This window comes from Pogoniulus pusillus, chromosome 1, assembly GCF_015220805.1.
Source record: "Pogoniulus pusillus isolate bPogPus1 chromosome 1, bPogPus1.pri, whole genome shotgun sequence".
Classification (NCBI taxonomy): domain Eukaryota; kingdom Metazoa; phylum Chordata; class Aves; order Piciformes; family Lybiidae; genus Pogoniulus; species Pogoniulus pusillus.
In genome coordinates this window covers 39,035,359-39,059,024 of record NC_087264.1, presented here as the reverse complement: position 1 = coordinate 39,059,024, position 23,666 = coordinate 39,035,359, and the positions used below count along the sequence as shown (strand labels likewise).

General features: G+C 39.3%; 1 protein-coding gene across 1 annotated transcript; it reads right to left on the bottom strand.

The window, feature by feature from the left end:
- Positions 1 to 1,946: 1,946 nt before the first annotated feature.
- BRMS1L (BRMS1 like transcriptional repressor) lies at positions 1,947 to 23,057 on the bottom strand. The gene is made up of 10 exons (XM_064148976.1): positions 22,845 to 23,057; positions 17,916 to 18,006; positions 15,498 to 15,625; positions 13,339 to 13,418; positions 10,623 to 10,719; positions 10,142 to 10,225; positions 8,294 to 8,358; positions 6,080 to 6,119; positions 5,094 to 5,220; positions 1,947 to 3,481 (listed from the first exon to the last, which is right to left on the bottom strand). The coding sequence occupies exons 1-10, from the start codon at positions 22,978 to 22,980 to the stop codon at positions 3,358 to 3,360; spliced, it is 972 nt and encodes a 323-aa protein (XP_064005046.1). The 5' UTR covers positions 22,981 to 23,057; the 3' UTR covers positions 1,947 to 3,357.
- Positions 23,058 to 23,666: the final 609 nt, after the last annotated feature.

Sequence of the window (23,666 nt, the reverse complement as noted above, 5' to 3'; positions counted from 1 at the left end):
TTGAAACAACTACTCATATAGAAGCCTCTTCTGGACGTGTACAGAAAGCTGCCTTTGTCGCTCAATGCCTGCAACTCTTCATTTACTTCCCCTTTCACATAGTGTATCTCAAGAAATAAATAGTATGCCAAATATCAGCACTTTACAGATTTTTTAGGTTAAACCAAAGCTATCAAGGCTTAAAAAGCTTTATTGCAGTAGTGTAAAAGACAAAACAGACAGACAACAGACTAACAACATCTGTACCTCAAAGAACTAAAATCTATTGAAGGCTCGTCTCACATTTTATGATGGAGCAATCAGATCATCAGCTGTTCAGATATCAATTATTATACAGCAGGTACCTGTCCTGGAAGGCCAATAGGCCTATTACATGTCCTGGCTTACCTCACCCTTCTGCTGATTGGGGATACAAGGGCAGGAGGAAAACAAAGGCTTGGGTCATTATGTCCCCTCCCAAAGCAATAGACAGCTACCCACAGGTGGTTAGGTACTTGTTGGTCTTGCCCAAATAAAGGTGAGCAAGCCCAGGTTTCACCTAATATGGTGAAATGCATTTTGTTTGGTGAATCTCTGTGGCCGCAGGAGCCACTACACTCGGGCAAGTAATATAAACTGAGCTAAGTTACAAGCAGTTGTGCTGCTTCTGCCTTGCTGCCTCTGCCTTACTGCTCTTGGACAATGGGTTCTGCTCTGCCTCCTGCTTCAGACAAGCTTAGCCCTGGTATTTTAGGCTTGAATTACCTGGCAACTTAAGTGTCTCAAGTTTCCCAGAAGAAGGCATTTAAGTGCTTCATGACTTGGCAAGAAGTGCCACCCACATCATGTTCTTTGCACATCTGCAAGAGATCCTGCCTGCACCTCTGTAAATCTCCATGCCAAGAGGAACCAGGATCAGATAGAGATTGTCTGCCTCTTTCCCAGCACCCTGTGAAGACCTAGAAACCTCTCAACAGCCAAGTAGTTCCAACACTGCCATAAAGGAGTCAGGGATTATCTTGACATTTCTATTCCACAACAGTGGGTAGAACAGACTTTCGCTAGGGCTCCAGACTGCCTTTTATTTGTAAGTGAGGCAAAGCCATTTTGTGGCCTAACCTTTTCCATTTTTTCTGATTCTCCTAAATGACTGAATTGCCCATAAGCATCCTTGTGAAGATTTTCCTGACTGAATTAGAACCCTAATTTAACTAATTTGTATATAGTTGTGGGCAGGGCTTTCCAGAAATAAAATTAACTACATATTTTATAATTCTTGCCTCCTTAATCACCCCAGCTAAATCAGTACCAAATGTTATTTGTCTGGGCATGAAATAATTACCCAAAAAAGATCAACCTCATACCTTTCCAACCACATACACAAGTGATTATATGTAAAAAAGAAAACCATAGCTCAGTTTCTTGGAACAGGTAGATCCCAGTTGGTTGATCACTGATCCATACTGCGCTGCCTACCTGTTACACTGACATAAATTGTGCTATCCTGAAGCAAGCAGCCAATCTCATCAAGCGTCAATCCAAACTGGGCTGCACAAAGCAAAGTTCTGCATCCAAGGAGGTCAGATTAGAAACAGTTTTAGAAATAACCAATTGCAGCTAGAGAGGTGCAGAATATAGAAGAGGAAAAAGGTGAACCAGGCTAACAGGTACCCATCCTGCCCTAAATATAAATTATTTCAAGCACATCAATAGCTGAGGATCTCAACAATGCTTACACTTGATTTATAAACAGCACAGAAAAGTGTTTCCACAAATATTTGAGAAAAAAACTGTAAAAACAAACAAAATCTATACATGAAGACTGTTAAATTTCAAAAGAAGAACGTGGAAGTCAAAGGTATTTTATAAAGATTTAGGCCTCCTGAAAACTTAAAGTAGATTTCCTTGGTGTATCAGCAATTCCAACAAGACTAGAAAACCAAAGAGGAAAAACAATGTAAAAGCTGTCCACTACCACAGATCATTTATTTATATACTAAGTTAAAAAATACAATATTTTATTACAAAATGTTTATCAAACAACTGTATACATACAGTTCATATTGTTAAAAGCCAACATGTCAATTGATAGTTTATGTACATTTGATTAATAATGTCATACAATTGTAGAAAAGCATCACTCGGCAGAAACTAATTTGGCATTTGGAAAGTAGTTACCAGCCTGCACTAGAAGAGGCAATTAATCTAAGAATAAAAGAATTATATGTTACAATAAAAATACCTATTTGCTGTCACCATCTCAAACAAATGGATGCTTTCTTTCTCCAAGAAGAATCATTGTAAGTGGAGATTAAAGTGCACATAACCAACTCATTAACAATTCTTCGGTAGTCCCATCTATTGCTCCAGATGCTCTGAGCACATCACAATAACATCAAAGATTTAAGACTTCTCTCCATGGCTTAGTAAGAGAAATTCAGTTTTCTAAGCTGCATGAAATAGTTGTGGTGTACAATAAGATGAAATTTGGGAAGCAGTGTTTGGTGAAAACAAGTCAGTGCAAATTTTCTGTTATATGATTCCTGGGGGGATATCTTCTTTTTGAAAAAAAAACAAACAAAAATTCAGAGAGTTTCATACAACTGTGGACCAAGCAAGCAGAGCATGCAACAGTATTTACATAACCATCCCCATCATTTTTTGTGAGCTACACTTACTATAACTTGGAGCAACACTGTCTACTTTATGCATACATTTTGGTGGCAATCTGAGGAAGAAGGAAAAAAATTACCAACCATTTGTTCGTACAGTACAGGACCCTAAACTAGAAAAATGCTCCTCAAAATACGTAGCTCAAAATAGTGGGTTTGCCTCATTATAAGCAATATAGTAAACCCTACAAAATATAACACAGGCAGTACTAGCAGAGCTGTTGAGGGCAATCATTTTAATAAACGGGTTCACTTTGGATAAAAAAATGCTTTATGCATGTTACAATCTATTCAAAAGCAACAGTTGAACAGGCTAAATTTACATCCACAAGGGAAACACGACATGTTCACTGCAAACAAAGTGAGTTGCTGGTAATCAGGGTTTTCATTTTTTAATCACACCAACTGGTCACCAATGGAAAAAAAAAATCCTCCTATTTTATAAATAGGAGAAGTTCTGAGCCATTATACTTGAAGAGTATACTTCATATCTTAGGCACTGAACCCAGTCTACAGGTAAAATGCCTGTCAACATGATTTTGAATCCTCAGGTTTCTGAAGGCCATCCATATGAAGTTTACATACAGCACTACAAATACACATCAGATAAATTTTAAAGGAATACAAAACACTATTAAATACAACTTTCACCCCATGGCACATCAAGCGTGGAAATACCACTTGTTTCACATCTGGTTAGCAACAGTCAGTTGTGGTTATGCTTTATTGAGTATTTTCCTTTCTGTAGCTGAGAAATATACAGCTTGGACTTGCTTCCATCTGGTCTTTTAAACCAAACTTCATCATGGTTAATTGTTGTAATTATGGCACTACAGAAAACGAAGGAAGGGTCAGGAAAAGAAAAAAAAAAAAGAATTAAAAATCCCTTATCAGCTCATAAATAACCTCAAAACTGCAGTTGTATTTCCATACAGTAAATGAAAATATGACAAAAGATACTGGCTGCATTATTATAGAGTTCTTTGCTATCTGCAGGAGCCTTTAGTGAAAGCAGTTCATTTTTCGGCCATCTATCTATTTTTTTCCCTCCTACAAGAAAACCCTCAACATGTACAAACATATTAATTGCTTAAAAGAACAGTAGTCTCTCACAGACAACACAACAATGGACTATCTGTGTTGGAAAACATGCTCTGAAATTACTCTGAATACAACATAGCTGAAAAAGTTAAACAGATTGTAGCCCAAGATTTAAAAAGCAGAAAAAATATTCAACTCTTAGTCATTACAGTCAGACTGTAAGAAATAAAGTCAAACTTGGTTTACCATGAACTGTGTTTTTATGTTCCTTGTGGTAAACCTAAATACAAATAGCAAATGAAACACCCTCCTTATACCCTCTAGAAAAAAAAATAAAGCAGAATTGAAGATAGAAAATACAACCAGAGGTTAAAACAATTAATGAAAGAAAGATCTATCACATGCTAAGTGTGACAGAACTCCCCCCAGGAAACTCTTCAGCCTTAAAAGTTGCTGAAATCTTGAAATGCTGGGTAAGTTCAACTGTATGTTTGTTCTGCTAAGCATCAGCTTTTACCTTTAGCCAGACACTGGATACCAAGGTCTTTTTATGGTTCAGTATAACCACTATGTTCTGCTAAACTAATTCAGAACACCTTAAAATATTAATAGAGAGTTTATAGAAAGAACATAGAGTTTACTAAAATGTCTTCCTGTTTCAGCCCTAAATAAACACCAAAATCACCAAATCATGTTCGCCATACAAAGGGACGAAAAGAAGCAGACAATGTATAGTAAACTACTGCTATATGAAGGTAATGTTAATTTTCTTGGCTAATGGCACTGTGCTTAGATTGATTTGGCCCATCCTGTAAAAGGTAAGATACACTTTTAATCTTAAACATCATTTTAAATAGAACACCTTTTAAAATTTACAAGTATTTACAAGTAATTTACAAATTTACAAGCAGAGAAAATCCATTTAGATGTCTGAGACTATCACATTTGCCCTGTAATATTTAGGCTGTTCCCAGGTAGAACCTTTGGTAAGAAAATACTGTAAAAAGAGCGCAAATTCTTTTATTTCAGAGAATTAACTGAAAGCAAAGCTTATCTGTAATGGTATAGCTGTTCTTTCATAGCTGCGTATTTCGAAATGGGCCAACAGATCAAACTCTTAAAGTAACAAAATCCCAAGTCACTAAGAGAAAAATGACATACTAGTTTCTGAACAGCTTTTTGATTAAGAGCTTAAATTGTGAGATCTTACCTTGACAAACACCTCATTACCTTCAGTGAAGTCCAGCATTCAACCAGATATGACAATGCCTGTCTTCCAAGTTAACTAATACACGGCACTGTGGTGGCAGTATTTCCAAGTATGCCTTATTTTTCAGTGCCACCACCCTAACTGTTGCTTAACATGAACATACAGAGCTTTATAAAATGGATAACCTTTACCTTGTAGGACATTCATCTTTCTTATCAATGCATATTGTCTGTCCGCGTCCATACCACTCTCCATCATAATAAAGTCTTCCTTCTTCAGATCTAGCACTATGTAGATGCTTTTCTAGTTTGACAGGTGCTAAAATGATCAATCATAGTAATTTAATATTGACTTGGCATAAGTTCAGATACATTTTCATCAAGTTTTTTACATTGAATATATATTTTTTCCATTATCTAAAGTAGCCTCTCTTAACAATTACAAGAATTACTTGAAAGCAAGAAAACTGGAAGCAAGGTACCTCTTTTCCCAGTCTGATAAACTAAAAGTTGTATTTCCATTTTCACAGGTAAGCTACCCCTCTCCACACCTCACTATTTATGACACAAATGTCACAAACTGAATAATGCAATACAGAGAAAACTTGAAACGGCAGAATCTGAAATCTTTCCATCAGCACATCACCAGAGCATGCAAGTAGTAATACACTAATGAAGAAATACACCACCTCCTTGCCTCTCCCTTATGCTCCCTACTCACTACTTCCAAGTATTTGATTTTACATAGCATTCACATGACTCTCACCTCAGCATGAAATGTTAGTTATCACTCCTTCCTCATAGCTCTCCTTTTTAGGGTTGTAGCTTGCAGTGTAAGCATCCTTTAGAACCCGCCCCTAAGGTCCAGATAATCTCAGATTCCTGCCTCATTCTGTGTAAACACTGTCATAGCTTGCTAGTATTAATTGGTGTAATCCACTTTTAGAACTCTAGATTTTTGTTGGTAGTTTTCTACAATTTGGGTGTCAACACAATCATTGGCAATTGAGTTACAAGTACCAGCACTCGAGAAAACAAAAACAAAAGCTACAACTCACACCTCACCTCATCCTCAACCACTATATCATGGCTAAAATAAACATGGTCTGCCTGGAAGCTGTTTTGCATCATCATGCACACCAAGTGTGTGGTTTCATAAGACAGAAAAGTTTACTTACGTTCTGGCTTTACTCTGTGTGGCCCCAGAGTAGCCATTGCCTTGAAACACAAAAGAAAATTAAGTTAGTCATTGTCCTTTTTACTTAACTACTTAACTACCTTGAACTTGACTTCAATTGTGAAGTGCAGCGTAGCTCAGGATACCTGCTTTTACATGCAAAAACCACAACCAGAAGAGATCTGAAAGTGTGCTCGATGGTGACTCAGTGACTAAATAAAACAGCATTTTAAAGGAGGGGGGAGGGGAAATTACCTTCTTTAAAAGGTTTTGACTTCAAATAAGTCAGCAGGTTTTCTACATGAAACCCTCCAAACTGCTGTTATGTAAATCTATCAAGGAAATACAAAAAAACAAACTCATTCTGAAAAAGAAAATGCTGTATGAACAACCTACTCTTGTGATTATAAGCTCAAAAATTTTATCTCATGTGAACTCTAGATCACAAGTAGTATTGAAGTAGGTTTTTAAAATGCCTCCAAGTTGTGTATTTGGCTGGGTTTTGACTGTTTTCTTTTTTTTAAATTACTTCCAGATAAGCAAAATCCTCAGCAGATTTTGGGTTTGGTGCTACTTGTTTAAAATTATGTAACATTACAAGAAAGTAACTAGGGGAAGGCCATTTTCTGTTTCTTGTTGTGTTTGCCTTAAGCAATAGGAAGAGAAGTCAGCACAGGCATCGCATTTTGCTCCTTGTTTAGGAGATGTGTACAGATATAAACCAGGATGGAAATAGACTCAAAGCCTTTTCCGACTGAGAGTTTGAATAGCAGTTTGCTATTCTATAAACTGAGAAACACCAAGATAATGATGTGAAATTTTCTGATTGCAGATGCAAGGCAAGGATACCATTTCACTACAGCAAATTAATTTAACAGTATGAGAAAGATCTGAAAAAGGTACTCTGAACTTCAAAGCTGGATTTATTTTTTCAAACACATCAGCTGATCAGATTTCTCTTCCTGCAAACCTGATTCTCTTAAAATCTGGGAAAAACACAGGATTCTGCTTCATGTGGGATGCCGTTCAATAGCTCCAAGTGCAGGGTGCTGCACTTTGGCTACAACAACCCCATGCAGAGATACAGGCTGGGGTCGGAGTGGCTGGAGAGCAACCAAACAGAAAGGGATCTGGGGATGCTGATCAATACCTGCCTGAACATGAGCCAGCAGTGTGCCCAGGTGGCCAAGAGAGCCAATGGCATCCTGGCCTGCATCAGGAATGGTGTGGTCAGCAGGAGCAGGGAGGTTATTCTGCCCTGTACTCTGCACTGGCTAGACCACACCTTGAGTACTGTGTTCAGTTCTGGGCCCCCCAGTTTAGGAGGGACATTGAGATGCTTGAGCATGTCCAGAGAAGGGCAACAAGGCTGGTGAGAGGCCTTGAGCACAGGCCCTACAAGGAGAGGCTGAGGGAGCTGGGATTGTTTAGCCTGGAGAAGAGGAGGCTCAGGGGTGACCTTATTGCTGTCTTCAACTACCTGAGGGGTGGTTGTGGCCAGGAGGAGGTTGCTCTCTTCTCTCAGGTGGCCAGCACCAGAACGAGAGGACACAGCCTCAAGCTACATCAGGGGAAATTTAGGCTCGAGGTGAGGAGAAAGTTCTTCCTGCGAGAGTCATTGGACACTGGAATGGGCTGCCCAGGGAGGTAGTGGAGTCGCCGCCCCTGGGGCTCTTCAAGGCAAGATTGGACGTGGCACTTGGTGCCATGGTCTAGCCTTGAGCTCTGTGGTAAAGGGTTGGACTTGATGATCTATGAGATCTCTTCCAACCTTGATGATACTGTGATGTATTAAAAAAAGTATGTGCAGTCAAAGACTAGAAATCAAACTATTTGCTATGTGAAAAAGTATGTGCAGTCAAAGACTAGAAATCAAACTATTTGCTATGTGAAAATGTACCAGATGATAGACATTCTAACAAATGTTATCAAACTATCATAATTTCTACTCAATGATGACAGAAGATCCTCTTTGCACAATCTTTAGTCTCAACTTTATCACAGAAAATTATGGAGTTCCCATTTTAGATAAAACCTGTTCCACCACTTTATTGGATGCAGAAAAAAAAGGCAGTAATAACATAGGTTGTACTGGAATGATTAATCAGATTTTGTTTCTTCAGTAATCAGCTAGAGTGTGTAAGAAATACACATTTTAAGAGGCAAAAGGACTAAACAAGAATTCAGGCAAAATCCACAGGCACTGGCATCTTACCTTCCTTATTGTTGTCCAGTCTTCAAGTATATCAAGGTCTTGTAACATATAAACTATATAGGGGCGTGGAAAAGTTAAGGAAAACTCTTTAAGCAGTAATAATAAGAATACTGTAATGTTTTAGAAATACTAATAGTTCTATTCTGCCAATCTTTCACACAAACAACACCTATGTTTTTTATTTCATTTCACTTCACACATCTACATGAAAGCTCTGCAAAAATAAATTCATCTTTGAATCACGCAACCTAGAAGAACAGTAAACCATTAAAGGAGATAACAGTATGTAGTCACACTATAGTCCAACATAAGATAAACACTTGTGAAACAGCCATTCCAAAAAATCATTATTTGCAATACTGCAAATTACAATTAAAATTCAATGCAGTTTCAATGTACCACTGCAAATCAAGACTGACACAAGTACCACATTCAATAAAATATTTTACAGTATTCTTCATCATATTTCAAGAAGAATGAGCAGACAGCACCAGATCTCCAAATACGAAGTATCCAAAAATAGGAAGTCAAAAGGCAAAACCTTTAACTATTAACTGTAAAGTAAAAATTGTGTTAGAAGAATGCAAGAACTTCAAAACTCTATAGCACAACTATCCCATTGCAAGAGTCTTCAGTTTATGCTGCTTATCTCAATTTCCTCTCTAAGAAACCAGGATAGAAAAAAAGTGATAGGAATGTTAAAAAAAACTAAACTTCCTAAAATGGAATCTGAGAGTTTTAGCACACATTTCATTTGGGGTTGTTTAGCCTGGAGAAGAGGAGGCTCAGGGGGGACCTCATTGATGTCTACAACTACCTGAAGGGAGGTTGTAGCCAGGTGGGGGGTGGCCTCTTCTCCCAGGCAACCAGCAACAGAACAAGGGAACACAGTCTCAAGCTGTGCTGGGGAAAGTATAGGCTGGATGTTAGGAGGCAGTTCTTCACAGAGAGAGTGATTTGCCATTGGAATGGGCTGCCCAGGGAGGTGGTGGAGGCACCATCCCTGGAGGTGTTCAAGAAAAGCCTGGCTGCTGTACTTAGTGCCATGGTCTAGTTGACTGGCTAGGGCTGGGTGCTAGGTTGGACTGGCTGATCTTGGAGGTCTCTTCCAACCTGGTTGATTCTATGATGCTATGAAATTTTAAGCACCTATACCCTATCATACCTATAACCTATAAAAATGTTAGGCTGGGGGTAGTAGAGAGAACCCTTATTTTGAAAAGGCATCTCCTTTCTCTGGGGAAAGGCTATACCATCTCCCAAGTGTTACACCTTAACAAGTTTCAGCTGCACTGAAAGTTTCAGCTTGTCCATGGTTACAAAGAAGTCATCAATGCAAAATTCTTAATGAATATACTCACTTGACAGGAAGCCCTAAATCCAAACACCTCTCCCAGCCAACTCAATTATTGGAATTTAAAACTTTTAATCAAAAAGGGTTACAAAGTTTATGGAATCGTTAAGAAGTAATAGGTTGGGGCAAAGATGTCCCAGTAGAAGTGAAGTTATACAGGAGAAGTCACACAAGTCAAGTCATACTTTGCAAACATAACACCAATCTGTTTGCTGCTTTTCCTTTCTAGCTCTTTTTTTTAAGAGTTAGAAAAATAAACTTCTAGAAAGAGTCTATATGAAGCTGCTGGTTAGATAAGAGAATCTTAATTTCAATTTCATAGTAGTATGTGCCAGTATGACTCCTCTAATTTGAATTAGAATAACATCTGCTATGCAAAATTCACTTTTGAGAATGCACTATCACTTCAGGTTTTTATAGCTAGCCTTATGGCATATTAATTAATAAAACAGTAATCACTATTAGAAAGGAAAGTGATTTCAGTAAAAGGATATCTGATACAACAACAGGTTTCTTCTTATCTGGACTGAATGGATCCTTCCTTTTCTTCCTGGACTGTAGCTCATCATTCCATAATTCTGAAAAGACATAAAAGTATTCTATGAATCTGAAACATTTCTGTGTTTAGCTCTTTTTACAGTAGAAATCATTGTCTGAAAATGAAAAATAATGTATTTCCTAGTGAAACACTGTTTGGATCTGAATAAAGGTGTTACAGGATTACATAGCTGGATTAATACTCCCAAAACACACAAGAGATGCTAACAATTACTAGACAAATGTTTGGTTTAAGCTTAAATTCAACTCCTACCCAAACTCTACAGCTGCACAGCATTCTACTGGATAACCTGAAACTCACCAGACATACCATGTGCACAGTCAACTACTCTGTAGCTACCAGAAGACTAACAGCAAGGGGAGAAAGAGAGAACACCAAACAATTAAAAATCCCAACAACTTTAAACTTCTATGCACCTGAGGTAATGTCAATGCTATGCCTGTCTTCTTCAAGTCTTCTAATCTTCTCTTCTAGTTCACTTTGCACAGTATCATACAACAGAAGTTTTTCACTCTAAGAAAAGCAAGAAATTAAAACATTTTTACATGACTAAGTTCCATCATCTAAATAGATAACAATTTAAAGTGTGAGCAGAAGGCAAGCAAGAGCAGCTTTAGGTACTTTTTTTTTCAAAGTTATAAAGCATATGACACTTTCCTCTCTCTCATAGCATGAGATCCTAGCTCCTTAAAGACAGCATGCTCACTTGACCTAAGCAGAAACACAGTGATCAGGTATCAGTAGCAAGAATAAATAAGTATATTAAAAGCATGCTGCTAGATCTTCAGAGCAACACTTTGTATTTTTCACACAAAGACAGAGCTTTCCTTTGAAATAACAAAGATTATTCCCAGTATCTGTGAAGTAGTGACCTCTGTGCCATCTTTCATTACAAATCAGCAAAGCTGGTGTTCTCATGGAAACCTTTTTATTAAGTCATTTACAACATTAACAGACCTGTAGAATTTACAGAGAATTATCACCTATTACCATGGTATTTATACTTGTTTTCCTAGTTCTGATAAATGCCTTCCCACATAAGAATTTGTTGAGCACACACAAAAATCTAGAGAGCAGTGAAAGCAAAACTGTCTGCCTTAAACCTGTAGGAAACACTTCTAAAGCACTGCTTTAGAAAAGTTACCTGGCTCACCCTTTTGAAAGGCAGTTTCTGAACCAGATTAACATAACGACTTAATTGGAAGGTGTATCATTAGTATTTTTTACATAAAAACACACTCTGATGCAAACTTTCTACAACATTTTCTGCGGTCTACACTCTCTTCCATCTCTGCTTCAGAACTGGAATATCAACTTTGTAGTAAACATCTCTGAAGTACAGTCCACATATCACACTGGTATCAAAATTACATAGTAGCTATATAAATCAGTTGCCCTTTTTAAGGCAGCATCAATACCCACTAAACTCTCTAAACCAGTAACTTGGAACTAAGCTGATTCTCAACCTTGCACATAACCTAAAACACAAGTAGGAAATACAGCTGATTTTTACATTGTAAAGTTCATTGTCACTGGACAACATCTTCAACAGGGGGCTTGGACCTACTCACAAAACAGCTTAAGCAGTCACTGTGTTTAATAATTATTTGCTACCATGTCTCTGCCAGAAGCTCAAGTCCCTAGAGCTGAGTCAGCAGATACCTGCACCTCAATTGCTCCTGTCTACAGCACCCAGTTCTAACAAAAACTTACTTTCAGCACTGTACAAGCCAGTATGTTGGTGTGAAGCAAAACAGCTGGGGTACAGACAAAGAATCCTGTTCTACTAAATAGTTGTCATCTTTACCATTCCCTTCAAGGCACAAAGTATTTAAATTACAGATACCTCTTTTCATATATTTTTCAACTCCCTATCATAAAAGAAGTTTCTCAGTGGAACTGAAAATGCAGAAGCCCACCATATATATCTGAAATGCCAAATAAGTATTATCTGTTCTGAGATCATATTAAAATTCCATTTTAAATAAAATAGTGACTGTATTTAGACATCTGTTTCACTTCAGGCACTTGGTGACAAATAAGCTGTGAAAAGCTGTTTCAGTCAGAGGCAGTCTGTCTATATTCCACTGCAACAGTGATCTACAAGCAGCACTGCTAACTTTAAAGAGCTTTTTCCCCAAGAGACCCTTACTGGATAATGAATATTTGAATTCTGAAGGTTTCACAGTAGATACGTAATAGCAAAACAAGGGACAAGGATCACCTTAAAGAGCACTAATACAGACAAAGCAAATAATTCAATCATGGATAAGAAACCCTGCAAGTTTTACAGGATTCTATCCAACTTCTGTAGCCCTTTGTTATACTTTGATCTTTCCCAAGGCATCAAGAAAATGGATTTTTTTTAACGGATGCATGTTTATTGATACAGTTGGAGCCACAGAGTTCAGGAATGTGGTAAACTACTCAGAAGAAAACCCTTTTTAGCAGCCATAATGGCTGCTGAGTCCTAATATGATGCAAACCTCAGGACCTAAGCAGGTGTGTTACAGCACTGGACATATATGTACTTCAGTATTTGTACAACAGCATCCAGTATTCAGATGCTTAAATCAGAATGTTTATGTTCAAAGAGAGAAATAAGTTTTTCCTGTAACTGCTTTTGAAATGATGACTATCACCAAGGCATCTTAACATTATTGTTGTTGTTATTATTATACATTACTGTATATTATACATAATATACAGTATATTATATGTAATATTTTATAATATATATACTGCATATTATATATATAGCAACAATAGTAGTAATATAGCAACAACAATAATGCTGCTTTGGCTAAAACTGTAACAGATTTTATTTACTGCTCCTAGTAATCTTTTCATAACAGAAGTTAAAAAAAAAATTAAAAATCACCTAATAATCTATGAAGAGCTTCTTAATGAAAAGTAAGAAACTTTAGCTATCCTTATATGCAAAGACAAATTAATATCGAGTTAATTTTTATGTGCTGTGAATAACCTCTTAGGTGGACTTAAATACCATATGGTAATTGTATTCAAATAGCAACCAAGAGCAATGATAAAAAACAGGCACTGGACTTGGAAAGCATGGCAGACATTAAAGCCAGATAAGCTTAGCTATCCATGTAAAATAGCTGGCACAACCTCACAGTGCTGTCGAGAGGCTTGAATTTCACATTCATACTTGTTCTTCACAGATTCCAGACAAAGCTCTCTGTAGATACCTGAAATAAGACAAATTACATCAATCTTACTGTCTTTATCTAATTTGAGAATTCACTTTTGAGATGCCTTAAAAGTCCCAAAACATGGACATACTGGAAAATACAGATATATTGTATTAGGCATTCACAGTGGCTGGCTGCTTTATGGAGCAAAACCAAATAATCCCTCAGTGCTGAAGATGTGAAGAAAAATAAAAGCTATTTTAACTTCTTCCCCTATCAATCAACCAATTACACCAGTGGTCATGCTAATTTTACAGAACAGATCTATTTCATATTTCTGATCAAATTATCATACATATCCTCAAAAGGAACAATACTGTTGCCAGCAATTCCTCTGAAAAACAAACTGCAAAGCATTTTTCTACTGTGAAATCACTTTTGATCTAGAATTCAGAATGTTCTTTTCTTACATCTGTAGGGTATGTTGCCTTTGTTGTTTGTTTTGGGTGGGTTTTTTGGTTCATTTTTTACTATTTTAGGGCTGACTGGCACATCTAGGTCTACCAATTTAGAATCACTGCTTATTTGCCTGAAATTAAGCAGTATAAGCATGAATACTTCTATTATTCAGTTGCATTCCTGACTTGCCAATAGTAAAGATCCACATTCAGTGTGGATAGTGCTCAGTGCCTTAAAGAGCAGAAGGACACAAGTTTCTCCTCTACCACAGATGCAATTAGATACATAGTTTAGCTAAACATAGTTTACCTTTTTTTTCCACCTCTTCCTCCCCTCTCTCAGGTATAAGTAAACCCTTACCTGCCGGAGCTCAAGTCCTGCTACTGCCCACTTCTATCAAACAGTTAAAAGCAAGTGTTGCTCTCTCTGGAATAATTTTACCAACCATATTGAGGACAAAGGCAAAAAGATCCAAACCAAGCCTGATTTCCAGTCTCAACTTCAAAGAGAGTTTGTAGTTTTTACTCTATGCTCTTTTTACATTGGAACCCGAATTTTTAGTGCTGCTAAAAAATCAGGGGAATCATTCTTCCTATCCATACCCAGTAACCTAAGCACTGACATGCAGTCTCATTTAAAACTGAAAAAAATCAAAAGCCTGGATTAAGGTTGCTTTTATAGCAAGCCTTCTACAAAGCCCAAGTGGGCTACTTAGGACTAGCCAAGTAACCCAGAAATTCAAGGTCATCAGCTGAGAAAAACATGTTGTGGAGACCAGGAAGCACAGAAATGCAATAGTCCAGAAGATTTCAAATTCTCTTCATAGATTGAAGTCAAAAGGAACAATGGAGACATACTGAATAGCACTTGAAGAAGCACTGGTATTATGGAAAGCCTAAGCAAGCTTGCTATTCCCCAGTTTGTTTGCACTATCCTTCAACTGAATTTCCTAGAAAAGACATTGGTATCACATCTCTGGTGAGAGAGATCACAGCAGTGTCTCTTTTGGCTCTCTGACAACCTGTGTCAGGAGTCGTGCTATAACATGAAAAGAATTTACAGTATAGAAGCATAGAACTTTGGCTCCTACTGCTCCGTATGACTACATGTCTGCATCTGAGAAGATAAAAGTTCTTGTCCGTTTTTAATCTGAGCATAAAGGCTTATCTGAAACGTTAATTTTAATAATTAAAATTCGGTTTAGATAAAATCTGCTAAGGATGAGGGCTTTCCTCCTTCCCCAGATGAAAGAGGAGGATGGAAGCAGAGGAGCAGAAGAGACACAGACTTAGAAGAGCAGGAAAAAAGATTATCATCTAAGATGATCTGTCAAGCACTTCAACAATAACCAGCATGTAGACTTGAGCCCATGTCTTCTGACTAATAAAAAATGTTACTGGTTTTGGGTAATTCTGTACTTAACAACACAGCTAGCCAGCCATTAAGTAAAACAGAAAAACCCCTGTAGTTTTAATGTGATGTTATCAGGCAACCTGTGCCAAGAGGTAAGCAACTTACTCATTCTAACTTGAAAAATCTTTCGCATTTAAAACTGTGCCACAGTTATTTCTAACTAACTTTAAAATACACTCATTTAGCAATACTAAAGAAGAAAAGAAATTTGAACTTAAAATGCATAAGAAGTTCACACTGTTAAAACAGCAATACCCATTTTACCTGCCACCTTGGTTCGGATTTGCATGTTTTCTTGTAGAGCTGCCAACGGTTCCAAATATTCAGGTGCTTTTCCAGCTATGACCTCTTGTAGTTTTGCATCCACTTGGCTTAATCTTTCTTTGTAAAGTCTTAAAATAATTTTAAAAGAAGTATTTTAAAGCAAACAAAAGTTAAAATTAATATTTTTTAAATAACTACTCTGCATCTCTTTCTTAATGCTATAGAACACCAACTAAAGCAAAGTTAAGATTTGTTACTATTCGAATACATATTTACTTTTCCAACAATATTTCTCGTGTCTGTTAAATTTTGCTGGAAAACACAGGCAGGCAATCAGAAGTGTAAATATAAAGATAAAATGAAATGTACCTCCATTTCTAATGAAAAAAAATGCATGCTTGTTAACAGGATTAAGATAGAGAAGGAGGTGAATCAACATGGAAGAGGGCAGGAGAGTACGCTAGAATATGCAAGAACAATATGGCTCACATCACAGGAGAGAAAGACCTTCCCATCTATTTTCATATTCACATTATCTGTTCCCACTCTACCATAAAACAGGGAAAAAGAGAGGCAGGTAAAGTTGAGACCTCATTGCTGGACGTATTCAAGGTGAGGCTTGACAAGGCTCCAAGCAATCTGACCTAGTGAAGGATGTCCCTGCTCACTGCAAGGGAGGTGGACTAGATGACCTTTGGAGGTCTCTTCTAACCTGAACCATTCTATGTACAAACTCTACTGTATGTATTAATACGTTAGATATTATCTGTTTAAACAGACCAATTCTTGAGGAGCATGCTATGCACATGGTGGTTAACACACAGCTACAGCAGAATTACTTGGCTAGAATATAAACAAGGTGCACAGTGCGCTTGTCTCTGCGGGTCACACACATCTGACAACACAGCGCCAAGTTCCAGCTACATCAGAACAAATAGTTATGGACTGGGTGCAGTCAGTGCTCGGTGCCATGCAGCAGTTAATAGACAAACTGTTTAGCCAGGACTTTCAAACAGCAGTTTGCCTAAAATGGATAACTGCTATCAACCACTGAAAATCCTACTTATTCCACCACATCCAAATACAATTTCTCTGAAGAGGAGGCAGAAACAATCACTTCATCATCTCTGCTATTAGTTGGGACCAAATATCCCATTGTTGATGTATCTCTTTCTTCTTTCCCAACTACTCCACCTCATTACAATCCTCTTCCATCATTCTAATGTTTTTAGTATTTCCATCACAGTTTTTCCAGACTCTACACTTTGATCTCTCAAATAATTGTCTACATAATGTCTTCCTCTTCATACATCATAGCCTTTCCACCTCCCAGAGACCATTAACACTCCATAAACCCCTCAAAACACTTGTTTTCCTCCTCCCAAGACCACCCTCTTTCATATTCACTCTTTAAGGCTTGTTTCCACAAACTGTTTTCAGTCATCCAGCTGTCTGACAGATGGAAGAGTAGGACTGAACTCTGAAGTTGGCCAAACTGATCAGTCTTGACTGGCTTCAACACTCATCAGTTGGCTCCATTTGCCAGGTTGCACCACGCTAACCACAAACAACAGTGGGACATTGTCTCTAGACACTGCAGCAAGTAATTGCTTGTTGGGAAATTCTTTCCAGACCCTATCAGAGATGCCTTACAGGCAGATCAATAGTTACATATTAGAAAGGACAATCTCACAACATAAACACACCCCTAAAATGTAATGACACCTGACAAGATTTTCAGCTAAAATATGCACCCAAGAATAGACAAGGTCTTCACTTTTCATTTGTCAGGGATCTAGTTAAGTTAGTTGCCAAATTACCACCAACTGAAATTGGAACAGATGCAGCTAGCTTATCTGGGAACATGTGAAAAAAGCCAACTTAAAATACCAGCAAAAGACTGGCTCTAAACAAATGAAATTCATTTGCAAATAACTGTGACAATTTTATGTTTCCTACCTCAGTAGGTCCATGCTACTGATTAGACATTATGGCAGACAGATAAAAACATTTCCCTTTTTTTCAGTATTGGCATCTGGCTTGCAGTAACTGTAAGAAGCTTTAATTGGTACCAACCTTAAAAACTTCTGTGATACTCTGCAAAAAACCCATAACAACTAACTTCTTACTTGGCAAAGATAGTGCTTGGGTCTGTTCCACATACATAAAAAGATAAGAAAGATCTCCAGTAAAATAATTTTCATAAAAATCACAGTCCCTTGGTACTGCTGAATCAATGCAATAGACCCACACCAGCCTTTCACAGCAACAACACTTCAAAACCATTCTTACAGCAAAAGTGAAAATAAAGTACTCTAGAGCAATCATTCTTCTCCAAAAGTAGCATCCACATATAAAAAAGAAACACCATCTGCACACAATATTCTCATAGAAGGGATCCTCAAATGAGACACTTACTGATCTTTAAGGTCTGTAAACTGCTTTTCAAGATTGGACATTTCATCTAAACACTCCATTCTTCTTCTTTCACAGTCCTCATCATCCATTTCTAGAGAGAAATAAAAAATGCTTTGTTAAGCATATTCAGAAGTTAGAAATGTTCCAAAACTGCTTTATAGCAATAGCAGGAAGTAGTTCTCTACAGTTATGGTACAACTGACCAATTATCAACCAGTAGAACACATGCAGAAGAAGAGATGGTCATACAGTTAAGAACTGGGGCTAAACTGATATAGAAAGTCCAGCTATTTGAGAGAAGGGGCTATCCTGAGGAAGCCATATCCAGCTATTCTGCCAATAAAAATCCTAACTTCTGGCAGAAAGGCAAAGCAAGATCCTGAACCAAGCAGAGACAGGCTGGACTCACTCCTCTAGATCATAAACTGCTCTGAGCCTTTTCTTCTTCCTCGTTCTTCCAACAGACACATTTCACTGTTTTATGCTGTCTCCTATACCAGCTACAAAAAGCAGCATTCGAATATTCATCCTTATTGTTTTGCCAAAGATTATGGCAATCTGCAAAGGTGATGAAGTGAAAGGAGTAGCTTCAGGGCCAGCATAGCTACTAGGATCACATAGGATTTGATTAACTCAGATCTTTCAGTCAGACCTGTATGAAGTTTTCAGCACACAGCTTCTTCCTGAAACTACTGCAAGCTTTTTATACTAAAAAGTGCACTAGACCTCTCTGCCTGGATATGAAAACTAGCAGGCAGTGGAGCAGTATTAATCTGCATTATAGTGGTATCTATGATTTCAAATCAAAGGCATTTTACAGTTAGTACAAGCAAAAAAAAAAAAAAAAAAAAAAAAAAAAAGATAGTGTGTATAGAGATTTAAAACACGATATAACCTAAAGCATTGGAAAGCAGAGCAAGAAAATTAAAAGCCAAAACCTAAAAAAAAAAAATACACTGAATGCTTAGGACACTGCGAAGAGTAGGGGAAGAAAGCATTCTCAAAGTAAAACAGGTCATGGATCACAGAAGAAGGCTGAAAATCAGACTAAAGAGCAGAGTTTTATCTGGCTGTCCAACATAACACTCTAGTCAAAACTGATTTTAACTTGGCCAGATCTAAGGAATGTGGCAGTCATATTACTAAACAGCTGCTTAAAGCATTTATGTGCTGTAACAGTAAAGATGCTTTAAAGTTTCAAGGTGTATCCCCCAAAAGCCAGAAAGGAACAAGTACTGGGATACCAATAGTTCTCCTATTTCAAATACAAATTCAAATACATATTTCAGATGTGTTCAGCTATGCCTTTGGTTAATACCACATTTTAGTAATGAATTCACTCAGAAGTTTTTGCTTAAATTAACAGGTATTTTATTGTTTGCATATGTTTAGGGACTACAAATCAAGGAAAACAGACTAGAACTGTAACTCTGTCTCAGGATCATGGCAGCACCCACTGTTGAAGGGGAAGGAGACTGTATCGTATATTTTAAACTTCTGTTGCAAGGAAACTGTGATGCTTTGGTATCTGAGGTCATAGCTGACTTGCAGATACTGTAATAACACATAGCTCCCTGCAATCTCCCCTCACCTGCCTATACACTCAAAAGCCTGTGACTTTCTGCCTAGAAGTCTGCATTCTGCTATCACTCATACTGAACAGCAATTCACATGCTAAGTCACTCTTCAACTGCTCCATCTTCATTCTGCCTCCAACAGGATTCACAAAATGATAAAGATTTTCAGAGTACTGACGTATTTTTAATTCCACAGACATGGAACTTCTTCCCCATAGCCTTAAACAACATACGGATTGGAGATTATGTAGTACTCAAAAAGCAAGAGGTTTTAGGATCAAATCTCATAGCCTCCCAGTTGAAAATTTACACCAGTGGAAGCAGAAGATTCCTCCTGTCATATTAAAACACTTGCTAATAGGCCCATCCTGTCTCAACACTTCAGATTATTCATAAAATTTCATACTGCACAAAAGTATTAGGGATAGTTTTAAACACTTTCAAAAACCACTGACATTCTTTTCCTACTATATTCAAGCAATCCAACTCAGTAACTAGGGCGATTTGGTTTAAAGGCAAAATACCTCAAGGTATTTAAGATGTTAACAGCACCTAAAATGACTTATTTTGTCGAATAAGCTGTGGCCTATAAGAAGTGCTCTAAAATATATTCAAATTCTCATTTGGGATGGTAAGCACAACTTATGGCTTCTTTTTTCTGTCCTAATGCACTATTCTACATCCTCTCTATCTACTCTAAACACATAGTATCAAAGGGAACAGGGTAGAGTGCCAGATCTCAAGGGCAAGTTATGCTTCTTCTAACTGCACCTTCTGTATTCTCAGGCATCTCCTAGGAAAACCAACCAAACCAACCAATCAAACAACAGAAGACTGACAGCAAGTAAAGCAAATGACAAATTTAACCCAACAAATCCTTTCAAAATCCCTTTTTTCCCTTCATTAGTACCAATTTTAATTAAGACTTATTTCTTGTGGCGCTAATCATCTTATGTCTATAGGAGCAATATGCTTCCATGGAGTATGTTCATATTCGTCAAGACACTGAGACAAGCATGTAATTTCCTGTAATCATCATTTTAAGTGCTCCCTTAAAAGCATTTCTCTGTGGAATGCAATAGAAATTATCTGGAGAGGTTGTCATATTGTTTTAAAGAAACATTCACAGATTACATTAATTTAAAAACCCAACTCCTCCTTCCACCTCCTAATCTCAGAAAAAAGCAAGACAAGGGTAAGACAACAGATTTATTTGCTTTCAATAAATATCAATGAACATGTCCTTGAGGACACAAACTTCAAAGTTTTCTTTAAAAACACCAATTATCAGAACTATAAACATGAGCAAAGAGAGCAGACTTTGAAGCTGGAACTAACAAAGACAATTCTCCCTTCAGAGCCAGTGAGTTGGAGAAGAGAAAGCATTAAGTTTACATCTCCTATACCAAGCTCCCTTTCTCACAGAAAATAGTGTCATTTTTTTAACTAGCTACCTTTTTAATAAGTTATCCTTGATGTCTTAGCATACAAAGACTCAACAAACACTGGACAGTGTAAGAAAGAGGACAGGAAAGCAAAGCATACAAGCAAGACAGCAACAGCTAGCAATTCAATCCAGGTGGCCAGCCATGGACCAGCAGCCTAACTTGTAAAATGGGGTTCAATCAGCAATACTTAAGCAGCTCAAAGGCATGAACACTGGGGAAGAAGGGAAAAAAATCCAAACCACAGGAAGCTCTGTGTAAACCTTGGATAGATTACCTGGATTTGTGTATTAATCAAGGCCATCTTCTGTGGGACCCACTCTGCTGCAGAGTATTAACTCAGATCATGGTATAAGGGAGAGACTATATTCTCTCTCAGTATGGCAGCCCTACTTAACCAGCACTAGAATAGCCTTCACTCTAATTCTGCAGAGCCAGCTTGCCTGTTTCTGTACCACATCTGTGGGGCTTCAGCACCTTGCTAACCCACACACAGCCCAGACAAGGGCAAATTCCTGGTGTCCACACTGAACTATTACAGCAAGGCTTTCCCTCACCTACAGCAGTGTGAGTATAAAAGCCATAGGATTTAATATTCAAGATCTCACAGCCCTTTCAGGAATAAAAATGTAGAATAAACTGTACGTTGAGGATGCTGACATACAGATAAATCGATCACAAGTCAACATATGTAAACACATAATTTCACAGCTGCCTGATTTGTCTGGTTCATGGCATCCCACTACTTTCAGTGTACCAAGCCTAGAACTCATGTCGCAAGTCAGTATGCTAGCAGAGTTCAAAAGAAGCCTGGATGAGGCACTTAGTGCCATGGTCTAGTTGATTAGACAGGGCTGGGTGATAGGTTTGATTGGATGATCTTGGGGGTCTCTCCCAACCTGGTTGATTCTATGGTACAGGCACAGAGTAAGAGCCCAGCAGACCAGTCTAGTTCACTCAAGCTGCCAGAAGCACATATCAGGACCACAGCTAGCACTGATACTGCTTTTCAGGTAGCCCTTCCAGCGACAAAGATGCTACTTGCGGAGCTTGCCTGCTTACTCAGGGAGCCCAGGTGATTCCAGAACTGCAGTGCACAGATCTCATGATCAGTCTGTTTCCCAGTAAGTGCACATTTCATAATTTACCTCTCCTAATTACAAGGGAAGTTCGAACAGGTAACAACTTTCTTCTGACACAATGGAAATTGAGCGCAGGAAAAGCAATGCTTTTCAAACAGGATTTCATCTACTCATTTCATTCAAAATCTATAGTCCAAAGGAAGCTGTGGACAAAAGGGGCCTTCAAAAGAGCTAAAGTTGAAATGTTTTGCAAGAGGCCAATAGCATTGTCAGAATTTTCAATGCCTCCTCGGAAACAGGCCTCAAAACACCTAACTGAAATTCACGGGTTTGCATACAAGGAAATACACACGTGTATGTACGTGCACACATGTATATCTTTATTCTGTGCGAATGCATGCACACATATGTATACACGCATGCCAAGCCTTTAAGTGCAGGCGTTATGGAGCAGATCCACTGAGAGCCGAGTACTCATGCCCGGCAGAGCACAACCCATGGCACCTACACGGAGCGGCCCGGCCCGCTAAGCCCGGCTGCCAACAGGCTCTAGAGCCGGCGGCTCGGGGAGAAACAAGGCTTCCGTGCCCATGCGCCCCGCCATGTCTCTCCCACCCTGGCGGCTGGCCCGCAGGGGAGCCGTGGAGCCGAAGTATGGGCCGGGCCGGAGCGGCGGGGGAGGCGGGGTCGCGAAGTGGGTGGGCACCGGCAGCCAACAGAGCCGGGGGGCAGGACCGCTCTGTCCGCCGAGGCAGCATGCCGGGCGCTAAGGAAACCGCCGTGGCAACCCCGTCAGAGGCGCTGCTCTGCGGGCGGCCGAGATACCTGAGCTGTCCCCTTCTTCGGACACAGACGAGCTTTCGGTCTCCTCCTCCTCCGAGCTGCTGCCCTCATTCTCTCCATAGTCGACCTCCATCTCATCGTGGTTGTTCTCCTTTTTCTCCCTAGAATGGACCGGCATCGTCCCCACCGCTGCCACCGAGCTCCGGGACAGCCCTTCCCGCCGTCGCTCCGCCGCTGCCTCCGGCCCCTCCGCCCCGCCCCTCCCCGGCTGCGTAGCCTGTCCTGCCCAGGGCCCTACAGGCCTTCCCATTGGCTGAGGCCCCTCAGCAGCATACGTCTGTACGTGCGCGGGGCAGTCTGGAAGTTGTCGTCCAGCGGGGAGCGCCGCAGGAAAGGTGGTGGCGCCGCCCCCTGGCTGTGGGGGACCGTGGGGGACCAGGCAGGGAGCAACGGCTTCCAGAGCCCCCTTCCTCGTCCGGTGGTATTCATGGCACTGCTCGTCACTGAGGGATTCCACAGCGGTCAGGAAGAATTAGGAGCGCTCACACGTGCCCGCGTCTACTGCAGGTGCCCTGGGCTGGGGAGTAGGCCTGCGGGGTTCGACTGTTAGCGTTCCCTGCTGGAGCAGCGGAGGGAGGACACGGGGCCTCACGTCTGTCCGCGTCGCCCGACTGGCAACCCCCACACCCACACTGCTGCTCAGGACCTTTTTCAACGTGGCAAAGCATCCTTTGCTGTTCACTGCCTCCCTCTCACCTTCCCCCTGGAGCTTCAGAAGGAAAAAGGCCCACCACAACCTATTTTGTTCCCAGTTTCACATTCCATGATGTGCTTCAAGTTATATTTGGTTTGGTCCCTTATATG